Genomic DNA, 17,189 nt, shown 5'->3' with positions numbered 1-17,189 from the left:
ACAAAGTCTCAGAAAACTGATAGGAACTATGCTTGGCAAGAGATTTCACTAGAGACATCTTGATTTCAGAAACTGTACAGCTTTGGAAGTCAGCATCCACTAGGTGAACCCCACATTGAAACTGAAGCAGTCAAGGTAATTAATAAGACAGAAAATGCTATTTAACAAGTCAAGTGATACCATCGATGTAGGTGCTCGCATAGCTCAACTAAATGAGAGAAACATTATTTTCCAAAACATCACTGAGTCCGTGGATCATGGTAATCTTCATGACACTTGTAAATGTTAACGTACAAGTATCAAGCCTACACTGCTATACATTTGTGGGCAAGCAGGTAGTGGGAGGATTTTTCTCACGTAAGTACACACAGACTGAAAGCATACGAAAAAGAGACTGTAATCTTTCATTTGTTGTTCCTGCACCCACTGGGCTAGATGTTCGCAAAACTCATAACTTTACATTGTTTTATGATGTTGCCAGTGGAACATGGAAACAAATTAAAGTATCACAAATTGGCTGGTCATGCTTCTCAAGGCCTCTGAGTTCTTAAAAAATGAAAGTGATCGTCACTGATGAGATTAGCATGGTCACAAGCCTCAGGCTATCTTTCATTCATCTGAGAAAGTAAGAGATTCTCAGGTCAGATTATGATGTACTTTTGAAGGCAAACATGATAAGGTATTTGGTGTCCACCTCTAGTTAACTGCAATGAAAGTTACACACAAAGAGACTTGTAACTCTTTTGGCAGCATTGGAAATGAGAGCGATTGGTTACATTTATAATATGCTGAACATGCAGAAAACATGATAGGTTGCAAATGTGAATTATGGAGAAATGCTACAAGACATTTGTGTTGGCAGTCTCACAGAAGATGGCAAGAGAGCTCTAAACAGTCACATATTTCTTGATTTGTTTTGTAGATCTTGTACAGATTCAAAGCATAATGGCACAGCAACTGAAAGAGAAAAATGTGTGCCTCATGCCAATACTGGATGGGTGTGCAAAGTTTCAATGAGTAATGTTGCTACTACAGAAACAGGAAATTAGTGAATGACAGATGGAGCATGAAAGATTCAATTTAGCGCTGAGCCAAAATGTTATAAATAAAATGGATGAATCAGAAAAGGCAGTTTCTTGCACTGCTACTTCAGAAAAACTGTATAAATTCGAGAGTCATTTAACAACAAAATGTAAGCGTTTAACATGGTCTTGGGAAGGGTGCACCGGAAAATGGAGTCAAGGTCAATAAATATCTAAGCAGAGAACTTCGAAACCGTTTTGGTTTAACTTCACAAACTTCTGGACCAAATAAACTTCACACAGCAACACTAAATGCAAGATTCATTTTAGTAAAATAGCTTTATGTAAGCAGGAAACCGCTTCCTCCCGTTCTTGCACATGCACTCACCATCCACAATTCTCCAAATCAAGGATGTAGATGAGGCCCTGGTGAATATCTGTGTTACTGTAATTTAATAGTACATGCTCTCTTGAAGTTAACTCCTGCGACGGGGTAGATTCAGCAGAACTCGGACAAGTATATGTGCCAGGATCTGTGTACCTTTGTTAGACCTGTCAGTCTCAGGGTGTTCTTTCCCCAAACGTTTTGTCTGCTTGCCTCATATTTTTGCTGATTCTTGTTTCACTGCCACTTCAACTTGGCATTTAAAACCCTTTGCCAAGCCCTCGCCCTTTATTACACATATGTCACCCCTAATGGATGTCCTAAGTATCCCATAGGGCAGGATGCTGTGGAAGTAAAAGGTAGGGCATGTACTTTTAAGTCTTTCATGTCCTAGTAGTGAAAAACACCCAAATTCATTTTTCACTACTGTGAGGCCTGCTCCTCTCATAGGTTAACATTGAGAATTCCTTTATACACTTTTAAGCTGTAATTTGCAATCAGAAAGGAGTGGCTTTGTCATGTTTCATATCTTTAGAATGGTAATAATAAATCCTCTTTACCGGTAAAGTGAGATTTAACATTACTATCTAAGAAATGCCATTTTTAGTAAGTGGACATTTCTATGCTATTACAGCTCAGTGTGCATGCAGTCTGTCTCCAATACACATCTGGGGTGGGTGACAGTTACAGTGTGTGCATTCCCTCTAGACAGACACAAACACAGGAAGGTTAGGTGTGTGTCTAGGTGCTCCTGCATTCATATGCATTCTGATGGCTCTTCCTGGGCAGGAAAGGTGGGAGGGGCCGACACTTACACCTGAATAGGCACTGCCTGTCCCCACACAAAGGGCTGATTATCCCCTACTGACAGTCACAGGCCTGAGGAAAAAAGGATACCTGTGTACTTCAAAAACCTTTCTTTGAAGTCACCCACACTTCACAGACACAACTAGGTGTTTCTGACCCCACCAAATCATACACTTCTTCTGACAGAGTCCAGCTGTAAGTCCAGAACTGCTGTGCTGCCCTGCTGCTCCCTGACCTTGCTGACTGAGAACTGGACTCTGACCTGCACCCCAGGGAGATCTCCAAGGGTTTGTTCGCTAGCGACTCAGAGACATCAATTTCTATACTTCTGTTCCTGTGCCTGGTTCATTGGAACAGGACCTAGCTACTTGCACCAGCGAAATCGACACATCTCCTGCCTGCTGGAAGCAGCAACAGACGTATCAACCTTGTTGCAGGAGTAAAACTGGCGCATCACACTTGGGACCTGAGCAGCACCTCTGGAACCACCACATCCACCAACGTATCCCTTGCCTGCTGGAAGCGGCACCCCGTGCATCAGCATCCAATCAGCACTGAAACCACTGCATAGCCGCCATCGCTGAAGGAAGACAGACGCATCTCTTCAACAGCATGGAGAAATCTAGTGCATCAGCTTCAAAATCATCGCACTGCACCTTCGATGCATGTCTTCGGAAACCAGAGCATCACCATTAAGGTGTAGGAAAAATTAACGAATCCTTCTACTATGGAAGTGACACTGACTTACTTACCAACACCTCACCCCCGCATCTCATGCTTGCAATGAGGACCAAGGTACTCTGTTCCCCAGGCCACATTGGCTCCTGTCCTGTACCCTGCCCGCACATCATCACGGTCAGCTTTAACTGTTTGTCCCAATCAAGCACGGCCTCAAGTAACCCGTAAAGTGCTATTTACATCTAAGCACTAAAACTCTTATTCTTCTAAAATTGATATCTCGACTTCTACTCATTGGATTGTTCTCATTTTGATCCGGATTTACTTAAATAAATATTGTCCATTTTACTAACCTGGTGTGGAATCCTTTTGTGGTGTTTCCAATGTGCTATGCTGTGTGTGTGTGTGTGTTGCACAAACTCTTTACACATTGCCTCTTTAGATAAGCCTAAATGCTCTGTGCCAAGCTACCAGAGGATGAGCACAGGTTATCCGGTGTGTATCTGACTGACTGACTAGAGTGGGGGTCCCTGCTTGAACTGGGTGCATACCCCTGCCAACTACAGATCCAATTTCTAACAACCTTACACACAAAGTTCCAGAAAAATAGGAATGAACCATGTAGTGAGCTGCATTCTAATCGCAGTACCCCCCTACTAACATTTTGCCTGGTTTTCAGATGAACTTTGACTGAAGTGCACAGGCATGGATACTGAAGAGGGCCCCTCAAAGCTGCAGCACAGCCTATGCCTCTCTGAGGCATGCAGCATCAACCTTATGCAGGCTGGGTGACAAGGTGCTTCCAAAATTGAAATCACAACATGGCACGCAGCCTGTGTGCCATGTTCCCTTAACACTGCACGCAATATATGGAAGTCACCCGTCTAGCAGGCCTTACAGCCCTAAGGCAGGGTGCATTATATTACATGTGAGGGCATATCTCTATGAGCAGATATGCCACTGATAAGTGTTGATTCTCAGACATAGTTAGTGTACAGGGAAGGCCTGTAAATCAGGATAAAGACAACTCAAGTGAGGAGGAAGAAATGGTTCCTCCACCACTTGAAGGAGAGGAATCTGTACCCCAAGTGTCTAGAGCACCTCCCTCTAGTGAGATTGGCTTAGGTTCCTTAATGTTCAGAGATAGCATCTCTGAAGAAGATACTGTCTTAGAGAGACTAGCTAAGAGACCGGACCTGGAAAACAGAAATAGAAATGGGTTTAGCACCCATGAATGGTGGCAGCAATTTAATAACTAGGGACAGGAGCACTGTGACCCTAAAATACCCAAAGCGATGGTCCCCAAATATGAGGAAGGTGGTGATATCACTAATAGGTTCACAGCCTATTAGAGAACCTTTATTTTCCAAAAGACTAGGCAAACAGCACTGGGGAACTCTCCTTTAGGAACTGTTTCCAGGAAAGTGCAGAGATAGACTCCTGACACAGAATGAGGCAGATGATGGGTCCTACGACCGCATGAAGGACACCCTGATTGAGGGCTTTGGACTTACCACTGAAGAATATAGAATCAGGTTCAGGTAGACTCATAAAATGTTGAGTCAATCCTGAGTTGATTTTGTGGACTTTTCAGTGAAAACACTAGGTGGCCGGTTAAAAGGAAGTCAGGTGCAAGATTATGATGGGCTTTATAATTTGATTATAAATAACACCTATTAAGTAACTATATTTCTGAAAAGTTGCATTGATACCTAGTGGACCTGGGACCAGTATCTCCCCAAGAGTTGGAAAGGAAGGCTGGTCATTGGGTTAGCACTAAGGTGTCCAAAACAAGACATGGTGGGGGTGACCAAAAGAATGAGTCAGGAAAACACCCCCCAAGAGAAGAAGGTGGACAACCATAAAAATATAGAAAAGGAGCCCTCTATAGGACCCTAAAAATCTGTTCAGGAGGGTGGGTCTGAAGACACCCCACAAAACAAAAGAGGGTACCAGGGTAATAACTGGGATGCCACTAAGACAGGGCACTGAACAAAGGACACTGCCTGTCCTACAAACAAACCCCAGGGGTTGCCAGTGTAGCCGCAGGGAATGATTCTTTAGACGAGGAGGTTCTCTTAGCCTTTAACTGGAAAGTGGGGTCAAAGGGTGAGTTGGAGACTCCAGAGGGGAGTAAACACTTCCACCATCTACTGGTGAATGGAATCCCAGCAACAGCCCTAAGAGATACCAATGCCAGTCATGCTATTGTACATGACAGGCTGGTACTCTCAAACTAGTATATACCAGGGGGAATTGCTAGGGTGGGGGTTATCCCAGGAGAGGTCACTGTCAAGCCTGTGGCTTTAGTGCCCCTAGAAACTGTGGTGTCCTGTAGCTGGAGAAAGGTGGTATACAGACCTCCCCCTAAAAAAAAAAAAAAAAAAAAAGGACTTTATTAGAAGTCATAGCGAAACGATCAGAAACAAACAAGCAGACCCCACAATTCAGCAGCAATCCCATTACAGATTAAATTCACAGTAACATATGATCAGCCCAACAGCCACATATTACAGTGAGTAGGTTATTCATACAATTATTGAAGCATGGGTGCATGCTTTTCACAGGCATGAGAGCCTCCCCTGAGAGTTGTCACCGGCTGAAACTAAGTTAGTTAACCTTCCCTCCCCTACCCCCCAACTAGGTTTAACCTGCTCTCTGTATTCCAGTGTCGCAATATGTACTGGATTGCGGCGGGGAGGGGACCCCATCGACCCAACCCTGCCCCGCTCCTCTGGACTCAAATTGACATAATGTAGAGGAAAGGAAGAGGTTAGCAAACTGTGTAAGTTGGCATCCCGGCTCAGCCCACCTCAGTCACTCCGTGCACTCCAAAGTTTTCTAGCTTTCATATGTCCCTTGTTGTCAGAGGTGCTCTAACAATATCTCCCATATCCCCAAAGGGTGTTTCCGTAGCCCCCTATATTCTTCCCTAAGTAAGGTGGCACCCTCTGCCTCCCCCCAACGGAGCAGATCCGCCTTCCATGTTAGAACCAATGGAGGAGTCAGAGATTTCCAGCGGATTGTGATTAGTCTCTTGAGAAGTACGAGTGCCAGGTCAACAAATCTAGAAACCACTACAGATTTACTAGGTCTTGGGTCAGGTCCAGTATGCAATGATATGCCAAATCCCAGTATGAGGACTTAGTGATCGCACAAAGTGTGTCACAGATTTTTCCCCAGTAGGGTCTCAGGGACGGACAAGCCCACAACATATGGAGGTGATAGGCCTCCTCCACAATGCATAGGGGGCTTTTGAGGAGTCCAGTAGGCTCTATGAAAGATTGCAAATTGGATGAATATCAATTGTGAATTGCGTGGTTTATGGGATGCGTGTTCCATAACGAATATCCATTCCTTATCATGTAAAGGACGTGCCAGCTCTGTTTCCCATTTTTCCCAAAGTGGGGTTAGTGAAGTGCGGTTGTGCGGGGGCTTTATACAGCCACTTAACTAAGTGCCTCCCTGATCCCAAGTCATAAAGAGCCTGCACCAGTGCGTGCGTTTGGAGCTCTTCCACCATTGGAGTCCACTTCTGGAGTATGTAGTGCAATATATTGTTGTGCATTAGGAATAGAGTACTTGGTAGCTGGGTCTGGGCTATAAACTCACGATGAGGTATAAGGTGACCCTCTTCAAAGAGATCCCCCAGGGTGGATACTCCATTCTCCTCCCAGTGACTTAGCCGGGATGTGAATAAAATGCCAGATGGGGTGGGAATGCCGTATTCGGGGTGCTAGGAGCATATGGTGTTGTGGGCCTGGTTAGTCGGAGTACCATGTGCCAATACCACAACACGTTGTGTAATAACAGAGGTAGCCGATGTGTGTGTGTGTGTGTGCGGGTCTCCCAGGTAGTAACAGCGACTGTAATTCCCCACTTTTCAAGCGCTCCTGTGTGTAATTTATCTCCTGTAGGTGGCTTCCCACGAGTCAATAAGCTAGCCACTGCAGTTGTGCTGCGAGGCAATATATTTGGAAATCAGGGGCCCCCAACCCCCCTCTGTCCATTGTTAACTGTAGTTTTTGGAGACTAATGCAACAACATCCTCTGGCCCATAATAATTCCATTGAGAGGGTATTGAGTGCTTTGAAGATCAACTGCGGTATACAGATTGGAAGGTTTACAAAGTAATAAAGTAATCTGGGGAGCTCAATCAACTTGGCCAATGCCAAGTGTCCGGCTGCCCAGAGGGGTAAAGAGGTCCAGAATTTAATCTGTGCTCATGAGGATGTTACAGCCTTATGTAGATTGCCCTCTAGCAAATCAGTGTGGGTGCAAAATATCTGATACCTAAATGTTTGTTGGGCCACAGGGATCTCGAGTGTGCCTAAGGAGACTGTATTGGTGGAGGTTAATCCTTTTCTAAATGAAAACGCTTGTGATTTTGAGTGGTTTACTTTCAGGCCAGAGATTGCACCAAATTGCCCGAGAGTGTTGCCTATTTGCCCTTGGTCCCTGATCATGTCATGCACTTATAGTAGCATATCGTCCGCGTAAAGGAACACTATGTGCATTCGGCACCCTTCGTGTATACCACAGCCGCTCCCCTCTTGTCTTAGCTTTTGTGTGAGAGGTTCCATTGCCGGGGCAAATAGCAAAGAGGACAGCGGGCAGTCTGGCACGTGCCCGGGATATCGGGTAAGGTGGTGATTTATGTTCACCTGTTTTTGATCTGGCCGTGGGGCAAATGTATGGTACCTTAACCTATCTGATGTAGACAGCAGGTAAGTCAAACTTCCTGAGTACCGTGAAAAGATATTCCCACTCTAATTAATCAAAAGCCTGCTGGAAGTCCAGGGAATAGCATCTTGCTCTCGGATAAGCAGATTGTGCTGCTTACTTCACCTGGTACAGCCAGGGGATGTTCAAAGAAGCACTACTAGGGGGTATAAATTCACATTGATCTACATTTATCAATTGAGGGAGGAGTGGTAATAGCTTCTGTGCAAGAATCTTGCTGAGTATTTTGTAATCTGTGGTTAATATCGACAGTGGTCTGAAAGAGGAAAGCTTGTTTGGTGTGCAACCTGGCTTTAATAAGGAGGTGACTAGGGCTTGGCTTGTTGGTGCGGGGAGCTCCTTACGTTCTAGTGCAGTTTCAGACATTTTCACCAGTTCTGGTGTGAACTGCGTGGCAAATGTTGAGTAAAACTCAGTGGGCAGCCCATCTATCCCCGGAGTCGTATTACCTGCCATTTCTTTTATGGCCAGCCGTACCTCCTCTTCCGATATAGGCGCCACCAGTTGTGCGCAGGCTTCACCATTCAGGCTAGGAAGTCAGAGGTCCCGGAGAAAATCTGTGCAGTGATCATGGAGCAGGATTTGCTCTGTACAGGGACCTGGAGTATTCCTGAAATGCCTGATTCACCTCCAGTTGTGTGGCGCATTGCAGGCTAATGTGCGATAGCACTTGGAGGACCGAAGTTGGGGGCCTAGGAGGCTATATCATGCGCCCCAGCAAAGCACCAGCTCTGTCCCAGTCAGTGTGTGTCTGGTGCGTGTATGTTTTGTAGTCATAGACAAGCAATTGCTCTAGGGGTTCTGCATGTCACTCCTTAATTTCTTGTAATGCCGGTAAACAGTTGTAGTCACTGATCGTCGCCTGCTCTAAGCTGCTCATTTGATCCTCAACTCTGGCCAACTCCTGTAGGATACGACATCTGGCCCCCACAGAGGTTTTAATGGCCACTCCCTCTGACAACCACTTTAAACGCCTCCCATTCCACCAGCCTCGACGAGGCAGTACCCTCACTCATGGCAAAATTATCTTCAACAGCTTTGTTCTTAGAGCCTCAGAATGCTGCATCCTCTAACAGAGCTGGCTGCATGCGCCAAGTGAGGATTGGCACGGGAACGCAACCCCACTGGAGTGTCACTTCCAGTGGGTTGTGGTCTGAAAAGGTCTTCGCCAAATAAGTTGTATCTGTAAATCAACCCTCCGTATGGGTTGGGCAGAGGATGCAATCTAACCAAGTGTGTAAACAGCGCGGTGGGGAAAAGAAGGAATGCTCCCACATCCCCTCATGGTGTGTTCTCCACTCATCCACTAGATCCCAGTGAGTAATCCTAGCTGTGAGGGCCTGCGCTTGCATAACTGAGTTAGCGGTGGACAGAGGGGGGGTACAAGTGGTTCAGTGTGATATCTAACACAGAGTTAAAATCCCCTCCTATTAGCCAGGGTATGTGTGCCCATTCTGCTAGTGTTGTGGACAGGTGCTGCAAAAAAACATCTTGTTCAATGTTGAGAGAATAGACGCGCCCCAAAACTACTTGTACCCCATTTAAGTGTCCCAAGGCAAAGGAATAGAAACCATAGCCTTTCAAGTTTTACAAAGTTCCCGCCAGGTGCCACTGACGTCTTCTGCTGCAGCCGGATTCTTGGGCCTCACCTGGCCGATCAGGGAAGACGCTGCCGTTTTCACCCAGGGCAAGAACTCCCCCACCGCAGACTAGAACTCCTTTGGTTGCCTGAAGGGGAGAAAAAGGAGTCTGATGTCTCCAGTCGCAGCCCAGCTGCTCAGAAAGGCAGCCAGGTGCTGCAACTGTCAGCCGCTGCAGGCCTCTTCTCCTGCTGCGCTGCCCCAGGCTGGGCCAGCACAGATCTTGTTGCAGGAGCCCATCCGTCCAAGCATCCGTTGCCCCACAGGCCCCATGCGCAGCTCCGCAAACCTCAGCCAGCACCTGCCGGCACAAGAGAGTGCCCTCTAGGTGGACCAAGCAGGGCCGCCAGCTAGGCCCAACAGGCCTCGCATTTCTCTACGTCCATCTAATGGCAAGCTGCTGAAGTCTTTTTTTGGGGGGGGGGGGGGGGGGGGCAGTGAGCTAGCGCAGGTCCCCCTGAGTTCCCTTCTTCAATTTTAGGTGTGGCTCAGGGTTTAATCTTTAGGATGCAGCTGGACTCCCGGGCGGGCTACAGGCGCTCTATGTGGTCGTGTCTGGCATTCTTGGTGCCTAGCCAAGCCCACCACCAGACCTTCCACTTGATTGCCTCTTTGGAAATGACCTCCTAGAGATTGGTCAGAGCCCAAAAGAGGAGCTGGTCCGGTGCTAGCCCTTTTCCAAGGATTCTGGAGGTGCTGTCCCTGCAGTGAGTGCAGGTAGGCCCCAGAAGAAAAATAAGAGCAGGAAGTGTAGGAAAGGTGGGCACTTTAGCCAAAGTTCCAGTAAGGCAAGGATATTCTACTCCAGTGAGGAAGAACTCCAAAGTTGGCACTGGTGAAGCCAAGCCTGAACCACAAGAAGTCCTGACTAGTCAGGCGCCTGCTAAGCTTGAGTTGGTGGCTTGCAGCTAATAGAAAAGAGTGTGAAAGAAGGGTGTTTGCTACAGGATGTGGTAACCCCCCACTCTAAAACAGCAAACATGCACTCTGAACCCAAAGAAGCCTGTAACGTAGCCCCTTCACCTGTCAGTGAAGAGCTAAAGGTGTGGTTCTGGGCACTGATAGATATCAGTGGCATCTGCTGGGTCTTAGCCTTTACGGCTGCACTATGCTTGTCATGGTGGTCCAACCCCATATCAAATTTCAAGCTAGGTCCCCTGTTCCTGTTGGTCATGATGAGGTTACTTCATTTGTGGGTAACCAATGGGTAAGCTGGGGGTTGCCCTGGCTAAGATAGGGTTAGCAGAGGTGAACACCTCTCATCCCAAGAAGAGGGAAAAAGCAAATAAAGAGCATTCTAAATGGGGTCCTAAACAATAGGATGTGAGGCAGAGTAGGGCCTGCAACCACGCAGCTCCTTTATTCTTCCTCACATGATTGACTAGGAAGACTCTTCCAGGTTTGGCTGAGTATCCAGGCCTGTTGGCTGGGGTGGGGGGGGTTGTGCAGGCAGCTGGGTTCTGGTTGCAGTAACCACCCCATACAAACTTTTTGCCTGACTTTTAGATTCAACTTTGACTGAAGTGCACTGGGTTCCAGCTAACTAGGTCCTTTGAGGCCCAGAGCCAAAAGCCTGCACTGGGCAAATAATTACCTCCTCTCCTAGGCACGATGGCCTAGCTGCCTTTGTAATGTGATCCAGGTCTCTCCAGATGGTGGAGATGACCAACCTCCCTGTCCTGACCCCACTTTTAGTGGCAGCACAGGCAGGAAAATTAGTTAAACTAGGAGGAGTGCCCACTTCATGTCAGTCCCACCCCTAAGGTGGAACAGCAGAAATGGACACTGCTTTTTAAATTCTTCCATATTGCTTCAAAGGAATTAAGCCACTGGGGTTAGAGGTATGCCCACTTCAGAGAAAGTGGTCATAAAAAGGGTGTAGTCACCCTCAAGATGGTGAATCCATTGCCTACCGTCTGGTACTCCCCGTAACATCCCTAAATTGAGGATTTAGGTGGCACATCTGAACCCTAGAACTCAGATTCCTTATGACCTAAGAAGAGCAGGACACTACAGAGTGTCACCAGCAGATAAGACAGCAGACACCAACTTACTTGGCCCCAGCCCTACAGCCCTGTCTGCAGCCTTCCACAATCCTGCGCAAAAACACGACCTGTCATGCAGCCCATCGACCTCCAAAGCTTTGGGAATACTGCCTGCCTTCGACAAAGATCAAGATCGCCCGAGAACAGCAAACCTGTTCAAGAAGAAACCAACAATAAAAGTAAATAGCTCTGCCAGAGCAACCGCAAAACCGCCTCCGGGCACACCTCTGCACCCAACCCCCATGGCCCCAGTCTAAGTGGCACACCAGTCTTGTGAAGTTCCCGAGCGATTCTGAGTCCGAGTCCACCGTGGGCTAACCTTGCTATACTCTGCCTCAAAGCCTGCAGCCTCAAATCAAAGACTCCCCCCTTACCACAACCTGCCTGGAAGCTGTTTGCGAGGCCAAAAGACACGTCTGCACCTGTAGCCCCTGGGTCTTGGGGAGCTGGACCGCCAGTGTCCCTACGTCCCAAAGCACCAGAACTTACCTGGGCAGCTGTGGGTTTTCTTTGTTCAGCCACCTGACCGGAGCCTGCACCCTCTTTCCAAAACTGATCTCCCCCCAATTACTAACATTGGGTGCCTGACACTGTGTTGGCACTCAGCGGCACAGGAGCGGCTGGGTGCAGAGGGTTTAAGTTTGGTGCTGCCTTGTGTCCCCCACCCCCGTGCATACCTCAAACCCAGCAGACAACCACTCGCACCACTTTGGTCACCTGTGAGATGCACATCTTCAGTAACCCCCAGTCTCCAACGGATAACACTGGGCGCCCAACGCTGTATTGGAATTCTGCACCCGGCCACCCCCGTGCGGCTGAGGGTGTGAGTTTGGTGCTGTATTGTGGCCCCGCTTGTGATTGCCTCAGCCCCAGGAGATCGACACCCGAACCTATCTTCATTCACCCTCAGTCCCCATTGGTTAACATTGGGCACCCGACTCAGATATCAACCCCGGCACATGGTCGCACCTGTAGGGGCACTCTTGGTACTGATTTGAACATTGCCTGGTGTTGACCTAAAATCCCGAAGACTGGATTTATAAGTCATGTACTTAACTGCAAAACTGCAATATTGTTTTCCTCTCATAGGGTAACATTGCTGTACTAAATATTTGCACTAAGTGTTGATTTTGAAACTGTAAAGTATTTATCTTTTAAAAATTGCTTACCTTATAACTAAGTTCTTTGGTTCAAAGCAGATATAAAAGCAAATGTTATTTTTCTAAATTAGTCTTGGATTTATTCACTTGAGTGCGTGTCTCATTTATTGTTTCTGTGAGAACAACTAATGCCTAACACGACTCCTTGATAAGCCTAACTTCTCATCCACACTACCACAAATAAAGCATTAGTCCTGTCTACTTTTGCCTTTGCAATACCAATTGAGGCTTCACTGGATTCTCTGCACAGTGTACTTCACTTTAGTGCACTATATAGAGAGCCAGCTTCCTACAAACCACAATGTTCAAATTGTATTACGGATGCCATAGATTTCTCTATTGGGATAGTCCAGTTCACTATAAATTCACCAGTACTCTTAATAGGTTTTATTGATCATACCAAAACCTTGAGAAAATGAATCTGTTTCCTTTCAACACCTCTTTAAAGCCATTTATAACTGGGAACACGAATGTCAACGGTGAGTTTTTGATCAGTACAGTGATTCTTTCCAAACAATGATAACATACCAGATTCGAAGACTGTCCAATTTTATGAGCTAAGAAAAAAAGGTATTCAGCCACGCAAGATAAAAGCAAATATAAGCTTCTAAAAACTTTTAGTAACAACATGTTGTTCAGTTTAATTAGTGATGTACAAATTATTTATGTGAAAGGTTGATGTTTCATCCATATTTGAAAAGACACTGCTGTTGACGGTAGACATTTACTGCCGTACATTTTTTCAGAGGTTTGCTTTGTATATTGGGGATTTTTACACATGGTGCTAGGAGTGAGAAAGACTTGTCCACCATGCCGGACCAAGCCTTATTTATATTCCTGAATTCTTGGATTCAACATGCATGAATGCTTTACAACAGGGGATCACAAACATTGATGCATGGGTGAAGAAGTAGACATGCAGAACATATCGGTTGCTTAGATGGCCCCCCCCTCATCCCTCCTGATTGACGGCAGTGGCTTAACTATCTTCAACTTAAGCACGAGACGGGCTCTTTCTTCCACTTACTTGTGGATAAGGTTCAAAGGACGTGCATTATGACAGCGAGATCACAATGGGCATCAGTAATGAAATAGAAATATAGCCAGGAATCGGGTAAACAGTTCAGAAAAAGAAAGACCCTGTCCTACACCATCAAGAGTCAGACATTCATGAAGTAAGGACAGAATAAGCTTTGGGGGACATATATGCGAGCCACAGAAAATCTAGAACTGAAATCACATATTGGTGTTTTAAGTTAGCTGTCCGGATGCAGACACCAGGATCTCCTGTACAAAGTAACAAATGTAGTGATGACACAGGATGCAGACTTCTTAAAAGCTGTTCAGCATGTGATGGAACAGCCTTAAATTCAAAGACCAACACAATGTTTGTGCACTGTAAGCGAGATAGCAATCATCTTCTATGCCAGCATTACAATGTTCTTATTACAGGCATGTTCTGAAGGCAGGAGGGCACTGTTAATAACAGAAATACCACTAAGTGTTTGAAATATTTTTTCAAAGCGTGTACTCACATCACAACACATATAAGTATGGGCCAGATGTATCAAAGGGTTTTGCCCATTCTGTGTCTATGGGAAAATGTGTTCGTACATATGGCCCTATGTGTCTGACAGTATGACAGACCCCTTCTGCACCATATCATGGGCTGTGCATAGGAGCCCACCAGCTGCCTCCCAAATCCCAGAGCCAGGGACACTACTGATAATATGCAATCACGTATGCAAACCGGACTACGTTACAAAAATATTTCAAGTGATCTCTGACTTCCATGTCCTTAAAAATACGCTTGGCCTTCAGCCTTGTTCCTCTAGAAGGTCAAGACACCCATATACTCTTCTGTGACTAGCCAAAAGATTGTAATGTATTGTTGGGGAGTGATTAGTCATATGCTGTACAACAAGGCACATTTTATGGTACTAGCAATATATACTCACATTTCTTAACCAAGCTGTATGTAAAATACTTTAAAGATTTTTTTTATCAAAATAACTTAGTACATTCCAGTTTGTGATTCAGTTTTCAAAATACATTCGTGAAAGAAAATCTTAATTACCTCGCAGAAATGAAAAACAGAAGAGGAGAAAGAAGCAGCAGATGCAAGCAGATTTTGTATAAATCCTCGAGGCATGTTAAACTTCTGTGACACGTGCCATATGTTTGTTTCTTTCAGTAGACAATATAGAACAAACGACAAATATAATCTGTTTACGATTTCCATTTCCACGGCCTAGAAACACATCAAAGAACAGTAGGTAACATATTTTGTTTTTTCCCCACACGTTATTAAAAGCAGTACATTGATACTAAGATTCAGGGTTCTGAAGCAAATACCCCAACTTAAAGCATATTGATTCAATTTAGATGGTATTTACAAGAAAAAAAAAATCAAAATCTGCAACAGCTCTCTGGCCAGAGAAGCCTTCCGTAATCACATATTTCATAAAATATTCATGACAAATAAAGAACTGTATAGAACTGTATTTCACTTACAGTTTTCAAGAAACACTCCCAAATTTGAAAGAAAAAAAACTTTTTGCAATCTAACTGCCACAAAAAATTGTAATATAAAAGAATACATAACTTGTAATGTGTGATATGTTCCTACATTTTTATCGCGTGTTTTGTCAGTTACTAGAACCCTTGACTGCAAAAATGTACCATCTAATGGGAAGGTTGACTGATATGGGGAAACCCATTTCTCTCTTACACTGTCCCTCTGTTGGGAAAACCAGGAAAAGTCATAACCTAGGCTACTAAAAACGTTTTAGGACGGACACCAGAAGTCCATCCTACAGAGGGCCTCCACCTAGAGGAGAGAAAGACCAAGCTCTACACCGGCCGCCACTGCATGAATAAAGCCTAAAAACAGAAACAAGGGGAAGCCATCCAGCAAGTGGAAAGCAGACTAAGAGCACCAGCAGATGATGGACTGAAAAAGCCCTGAATAATTGTTAATGAATTTTCTTTGTCATAATTCTTAAGCCTAAATGGTATAGCCAACCCATGCCACAGACTGCATTTAGTCCGACCGAGAAAACCTCTGGTGACAAAACCCCAATAGGCCACCTCAGTAGGAATCACAGAATCCGTCAGGAGAGCAAGCCACAAGGTCCCTGAGAAGCCGCAAGTCTATCATACACAGGAGTCCAGATCTCTTAGAGTAGACATCCTCATCCAATTGTACATACACACTATAACCTGGTGATATGAGCCTGGCTCTCAGTTACTCAATACTCCCCAAGACAAGAAGGGGTAAATGTGGAAGACCCTCACTGCCAGGTGATTCTTCAAGCAAGACTTTTGAGAGCATGTACCCTCCAAAGTTTGAGGGAAGAAAGCAGAAAGAGTTTAGTCATAGTAGATCAGCACGTCTCTGGGGACCAGCTCTGTGGGAGCAGCAGAGGAGGACCTAGGAAGATAACCACAGAAGGGAAAACCAAGAAGGTGATACCATGCGGAGAGGGACTTTGTATGATAATGCATGTTACAGGAAAGAAAGGCCTGACTGTATGTAAATATTACTGCATTTAACCAGATGGATACTATTAACATGACCTCCCAAGTCATGTGAAATCACCCAACATTGGCAATACCTTTGGCAGTGGCACCAGAGGTTTTCCTTCTAAGGACTTCATCTCAGGTTAGAACGAAAAAGATTTCTCTGCGGCATGAAGATTTTTCTTTTTTTTTTTATAAAGATCAGTGCATCATGCTCACCAACGGACATCAACCGTTAAATTGAAAACATATGGAACTTTCAGGTCAGCCTGCTTTCAGTTTGGTGCTTGGGGATCACAACTCTGCCCTGCTCCCTCCTCTCCCCCGTCCTCCCCCCCCACAAGCACGGTTTTAAGTAGGAGAGATACTGTTAGAAAGGGATTATTCTCCCCTTTTCAACAGTGCCTCTCCACAGTCAATTCCTGCTCAGGGATTGGTGCAGGACTGATGTAGGAGGGCGACCTGTGAGCCGGATTCATCCTTACTAGATCACCCGAACAGTTTTCAAGAGAGCAGCACCCCAAACCTCCAGGTATGGTTTAGGCTCCTCTCAAGTCACATACTGTCTTTAAACCCATGAGAGGGCCAATTAGGGTGAACAATATCAGTTGGCCTGACCCAGGCAGGAGAAAGCACACAAGAGGAAAATAAAAAATAAAAAATGGACGGGGTTGATTGGGGGGCAGCTTATCTGGCATTTGGCTATCCACAGACCCACCAGACAGTCTTTGTGCCCTCCCCTCCAGACTGTGGAATCTGCCCACCTCAGTGTAGGCAGACTGTGGAATCTGCCTTTAATCTGCCCACCTGAGTGGATAGAAAGCTCACTAGAACCAGTCAAAAATATAATTCCAAAAAAAGGAATGGGTGGGAGGACAAGCTATCTACTACCAGGCTGCCTCTCGGGGCCCAGACAGTCTTTAAACAGAAAGTGTACTGGGATGTTTATCACCCATCTGTCCACGCAGAAAGACAAAAGGCATCACTAGACACAGATGATTACTTTTTTCTTTTATTATGTATGGGGTAACTGTCTCGCGCATCATCCCATGGGCCCTTACAATATTCCGGCCTCTCCTGGGAAGCCGATGAGTAGTTTATCTGCAATCTGCCAACCCGCAGATTGTTTGTCTTTATAAACCTTTAGTAGTGGGCCAACTGGTCCTGACATTAGGTCACACCCAACA

General features: G+C 45.6%; 1 protein-coding gene across 2 annotated transcripts in view; it reads right to left on the bottom strand.

The window, feature by feature from the left end:
* HELQ (helicase, POLQ like) overlaps nucleotides 1-17,189 on the bottom strand; it is a 449,876-nt gene that overhangs the window by 113,278 nt on the left and 319,409 nt on the right. The window contains exon 15 of one of the 2 annotated variants that reach the window (XM_069236329.1): nucleotides 14,558-14,731. The exons of the other annotated variant lie outside the window; for it this stretch is intronic. Within the exon in view, the coding sequence (XP_069092430.1) occupies nucleotides 14,558-14,731 (174 nt within the window). The remainder of the gene's footprint in view (nucleotides 1-14,557; nucleotides 14,732-17,189) is intronic. 2 annotated transcript variants of the gene reach the window in all.

The sequence above is a fragment of the Pleurodeles waltl genome, chromosome 1_2 (assembly GCF_031143425.1).
Source record: "Pleurodeles waltl isolate 20211129_DDA chromosome 1_2, aPleWal1.hap1.20221129, whole genome shotgun sequence".
In the NCBI taxonomy this organism is placed as follows: Eukaryota; Metazoa; Chordata; class Amphibia; order Caudata; family Salamandridae; genus Pleurodeles; species Pleurodeles waltl.
The sequence above is the reverse complement of the archived record's forward strand: the minus strand, read 5'-3'. Positions and strand labels throughout refer to the sequence as shown.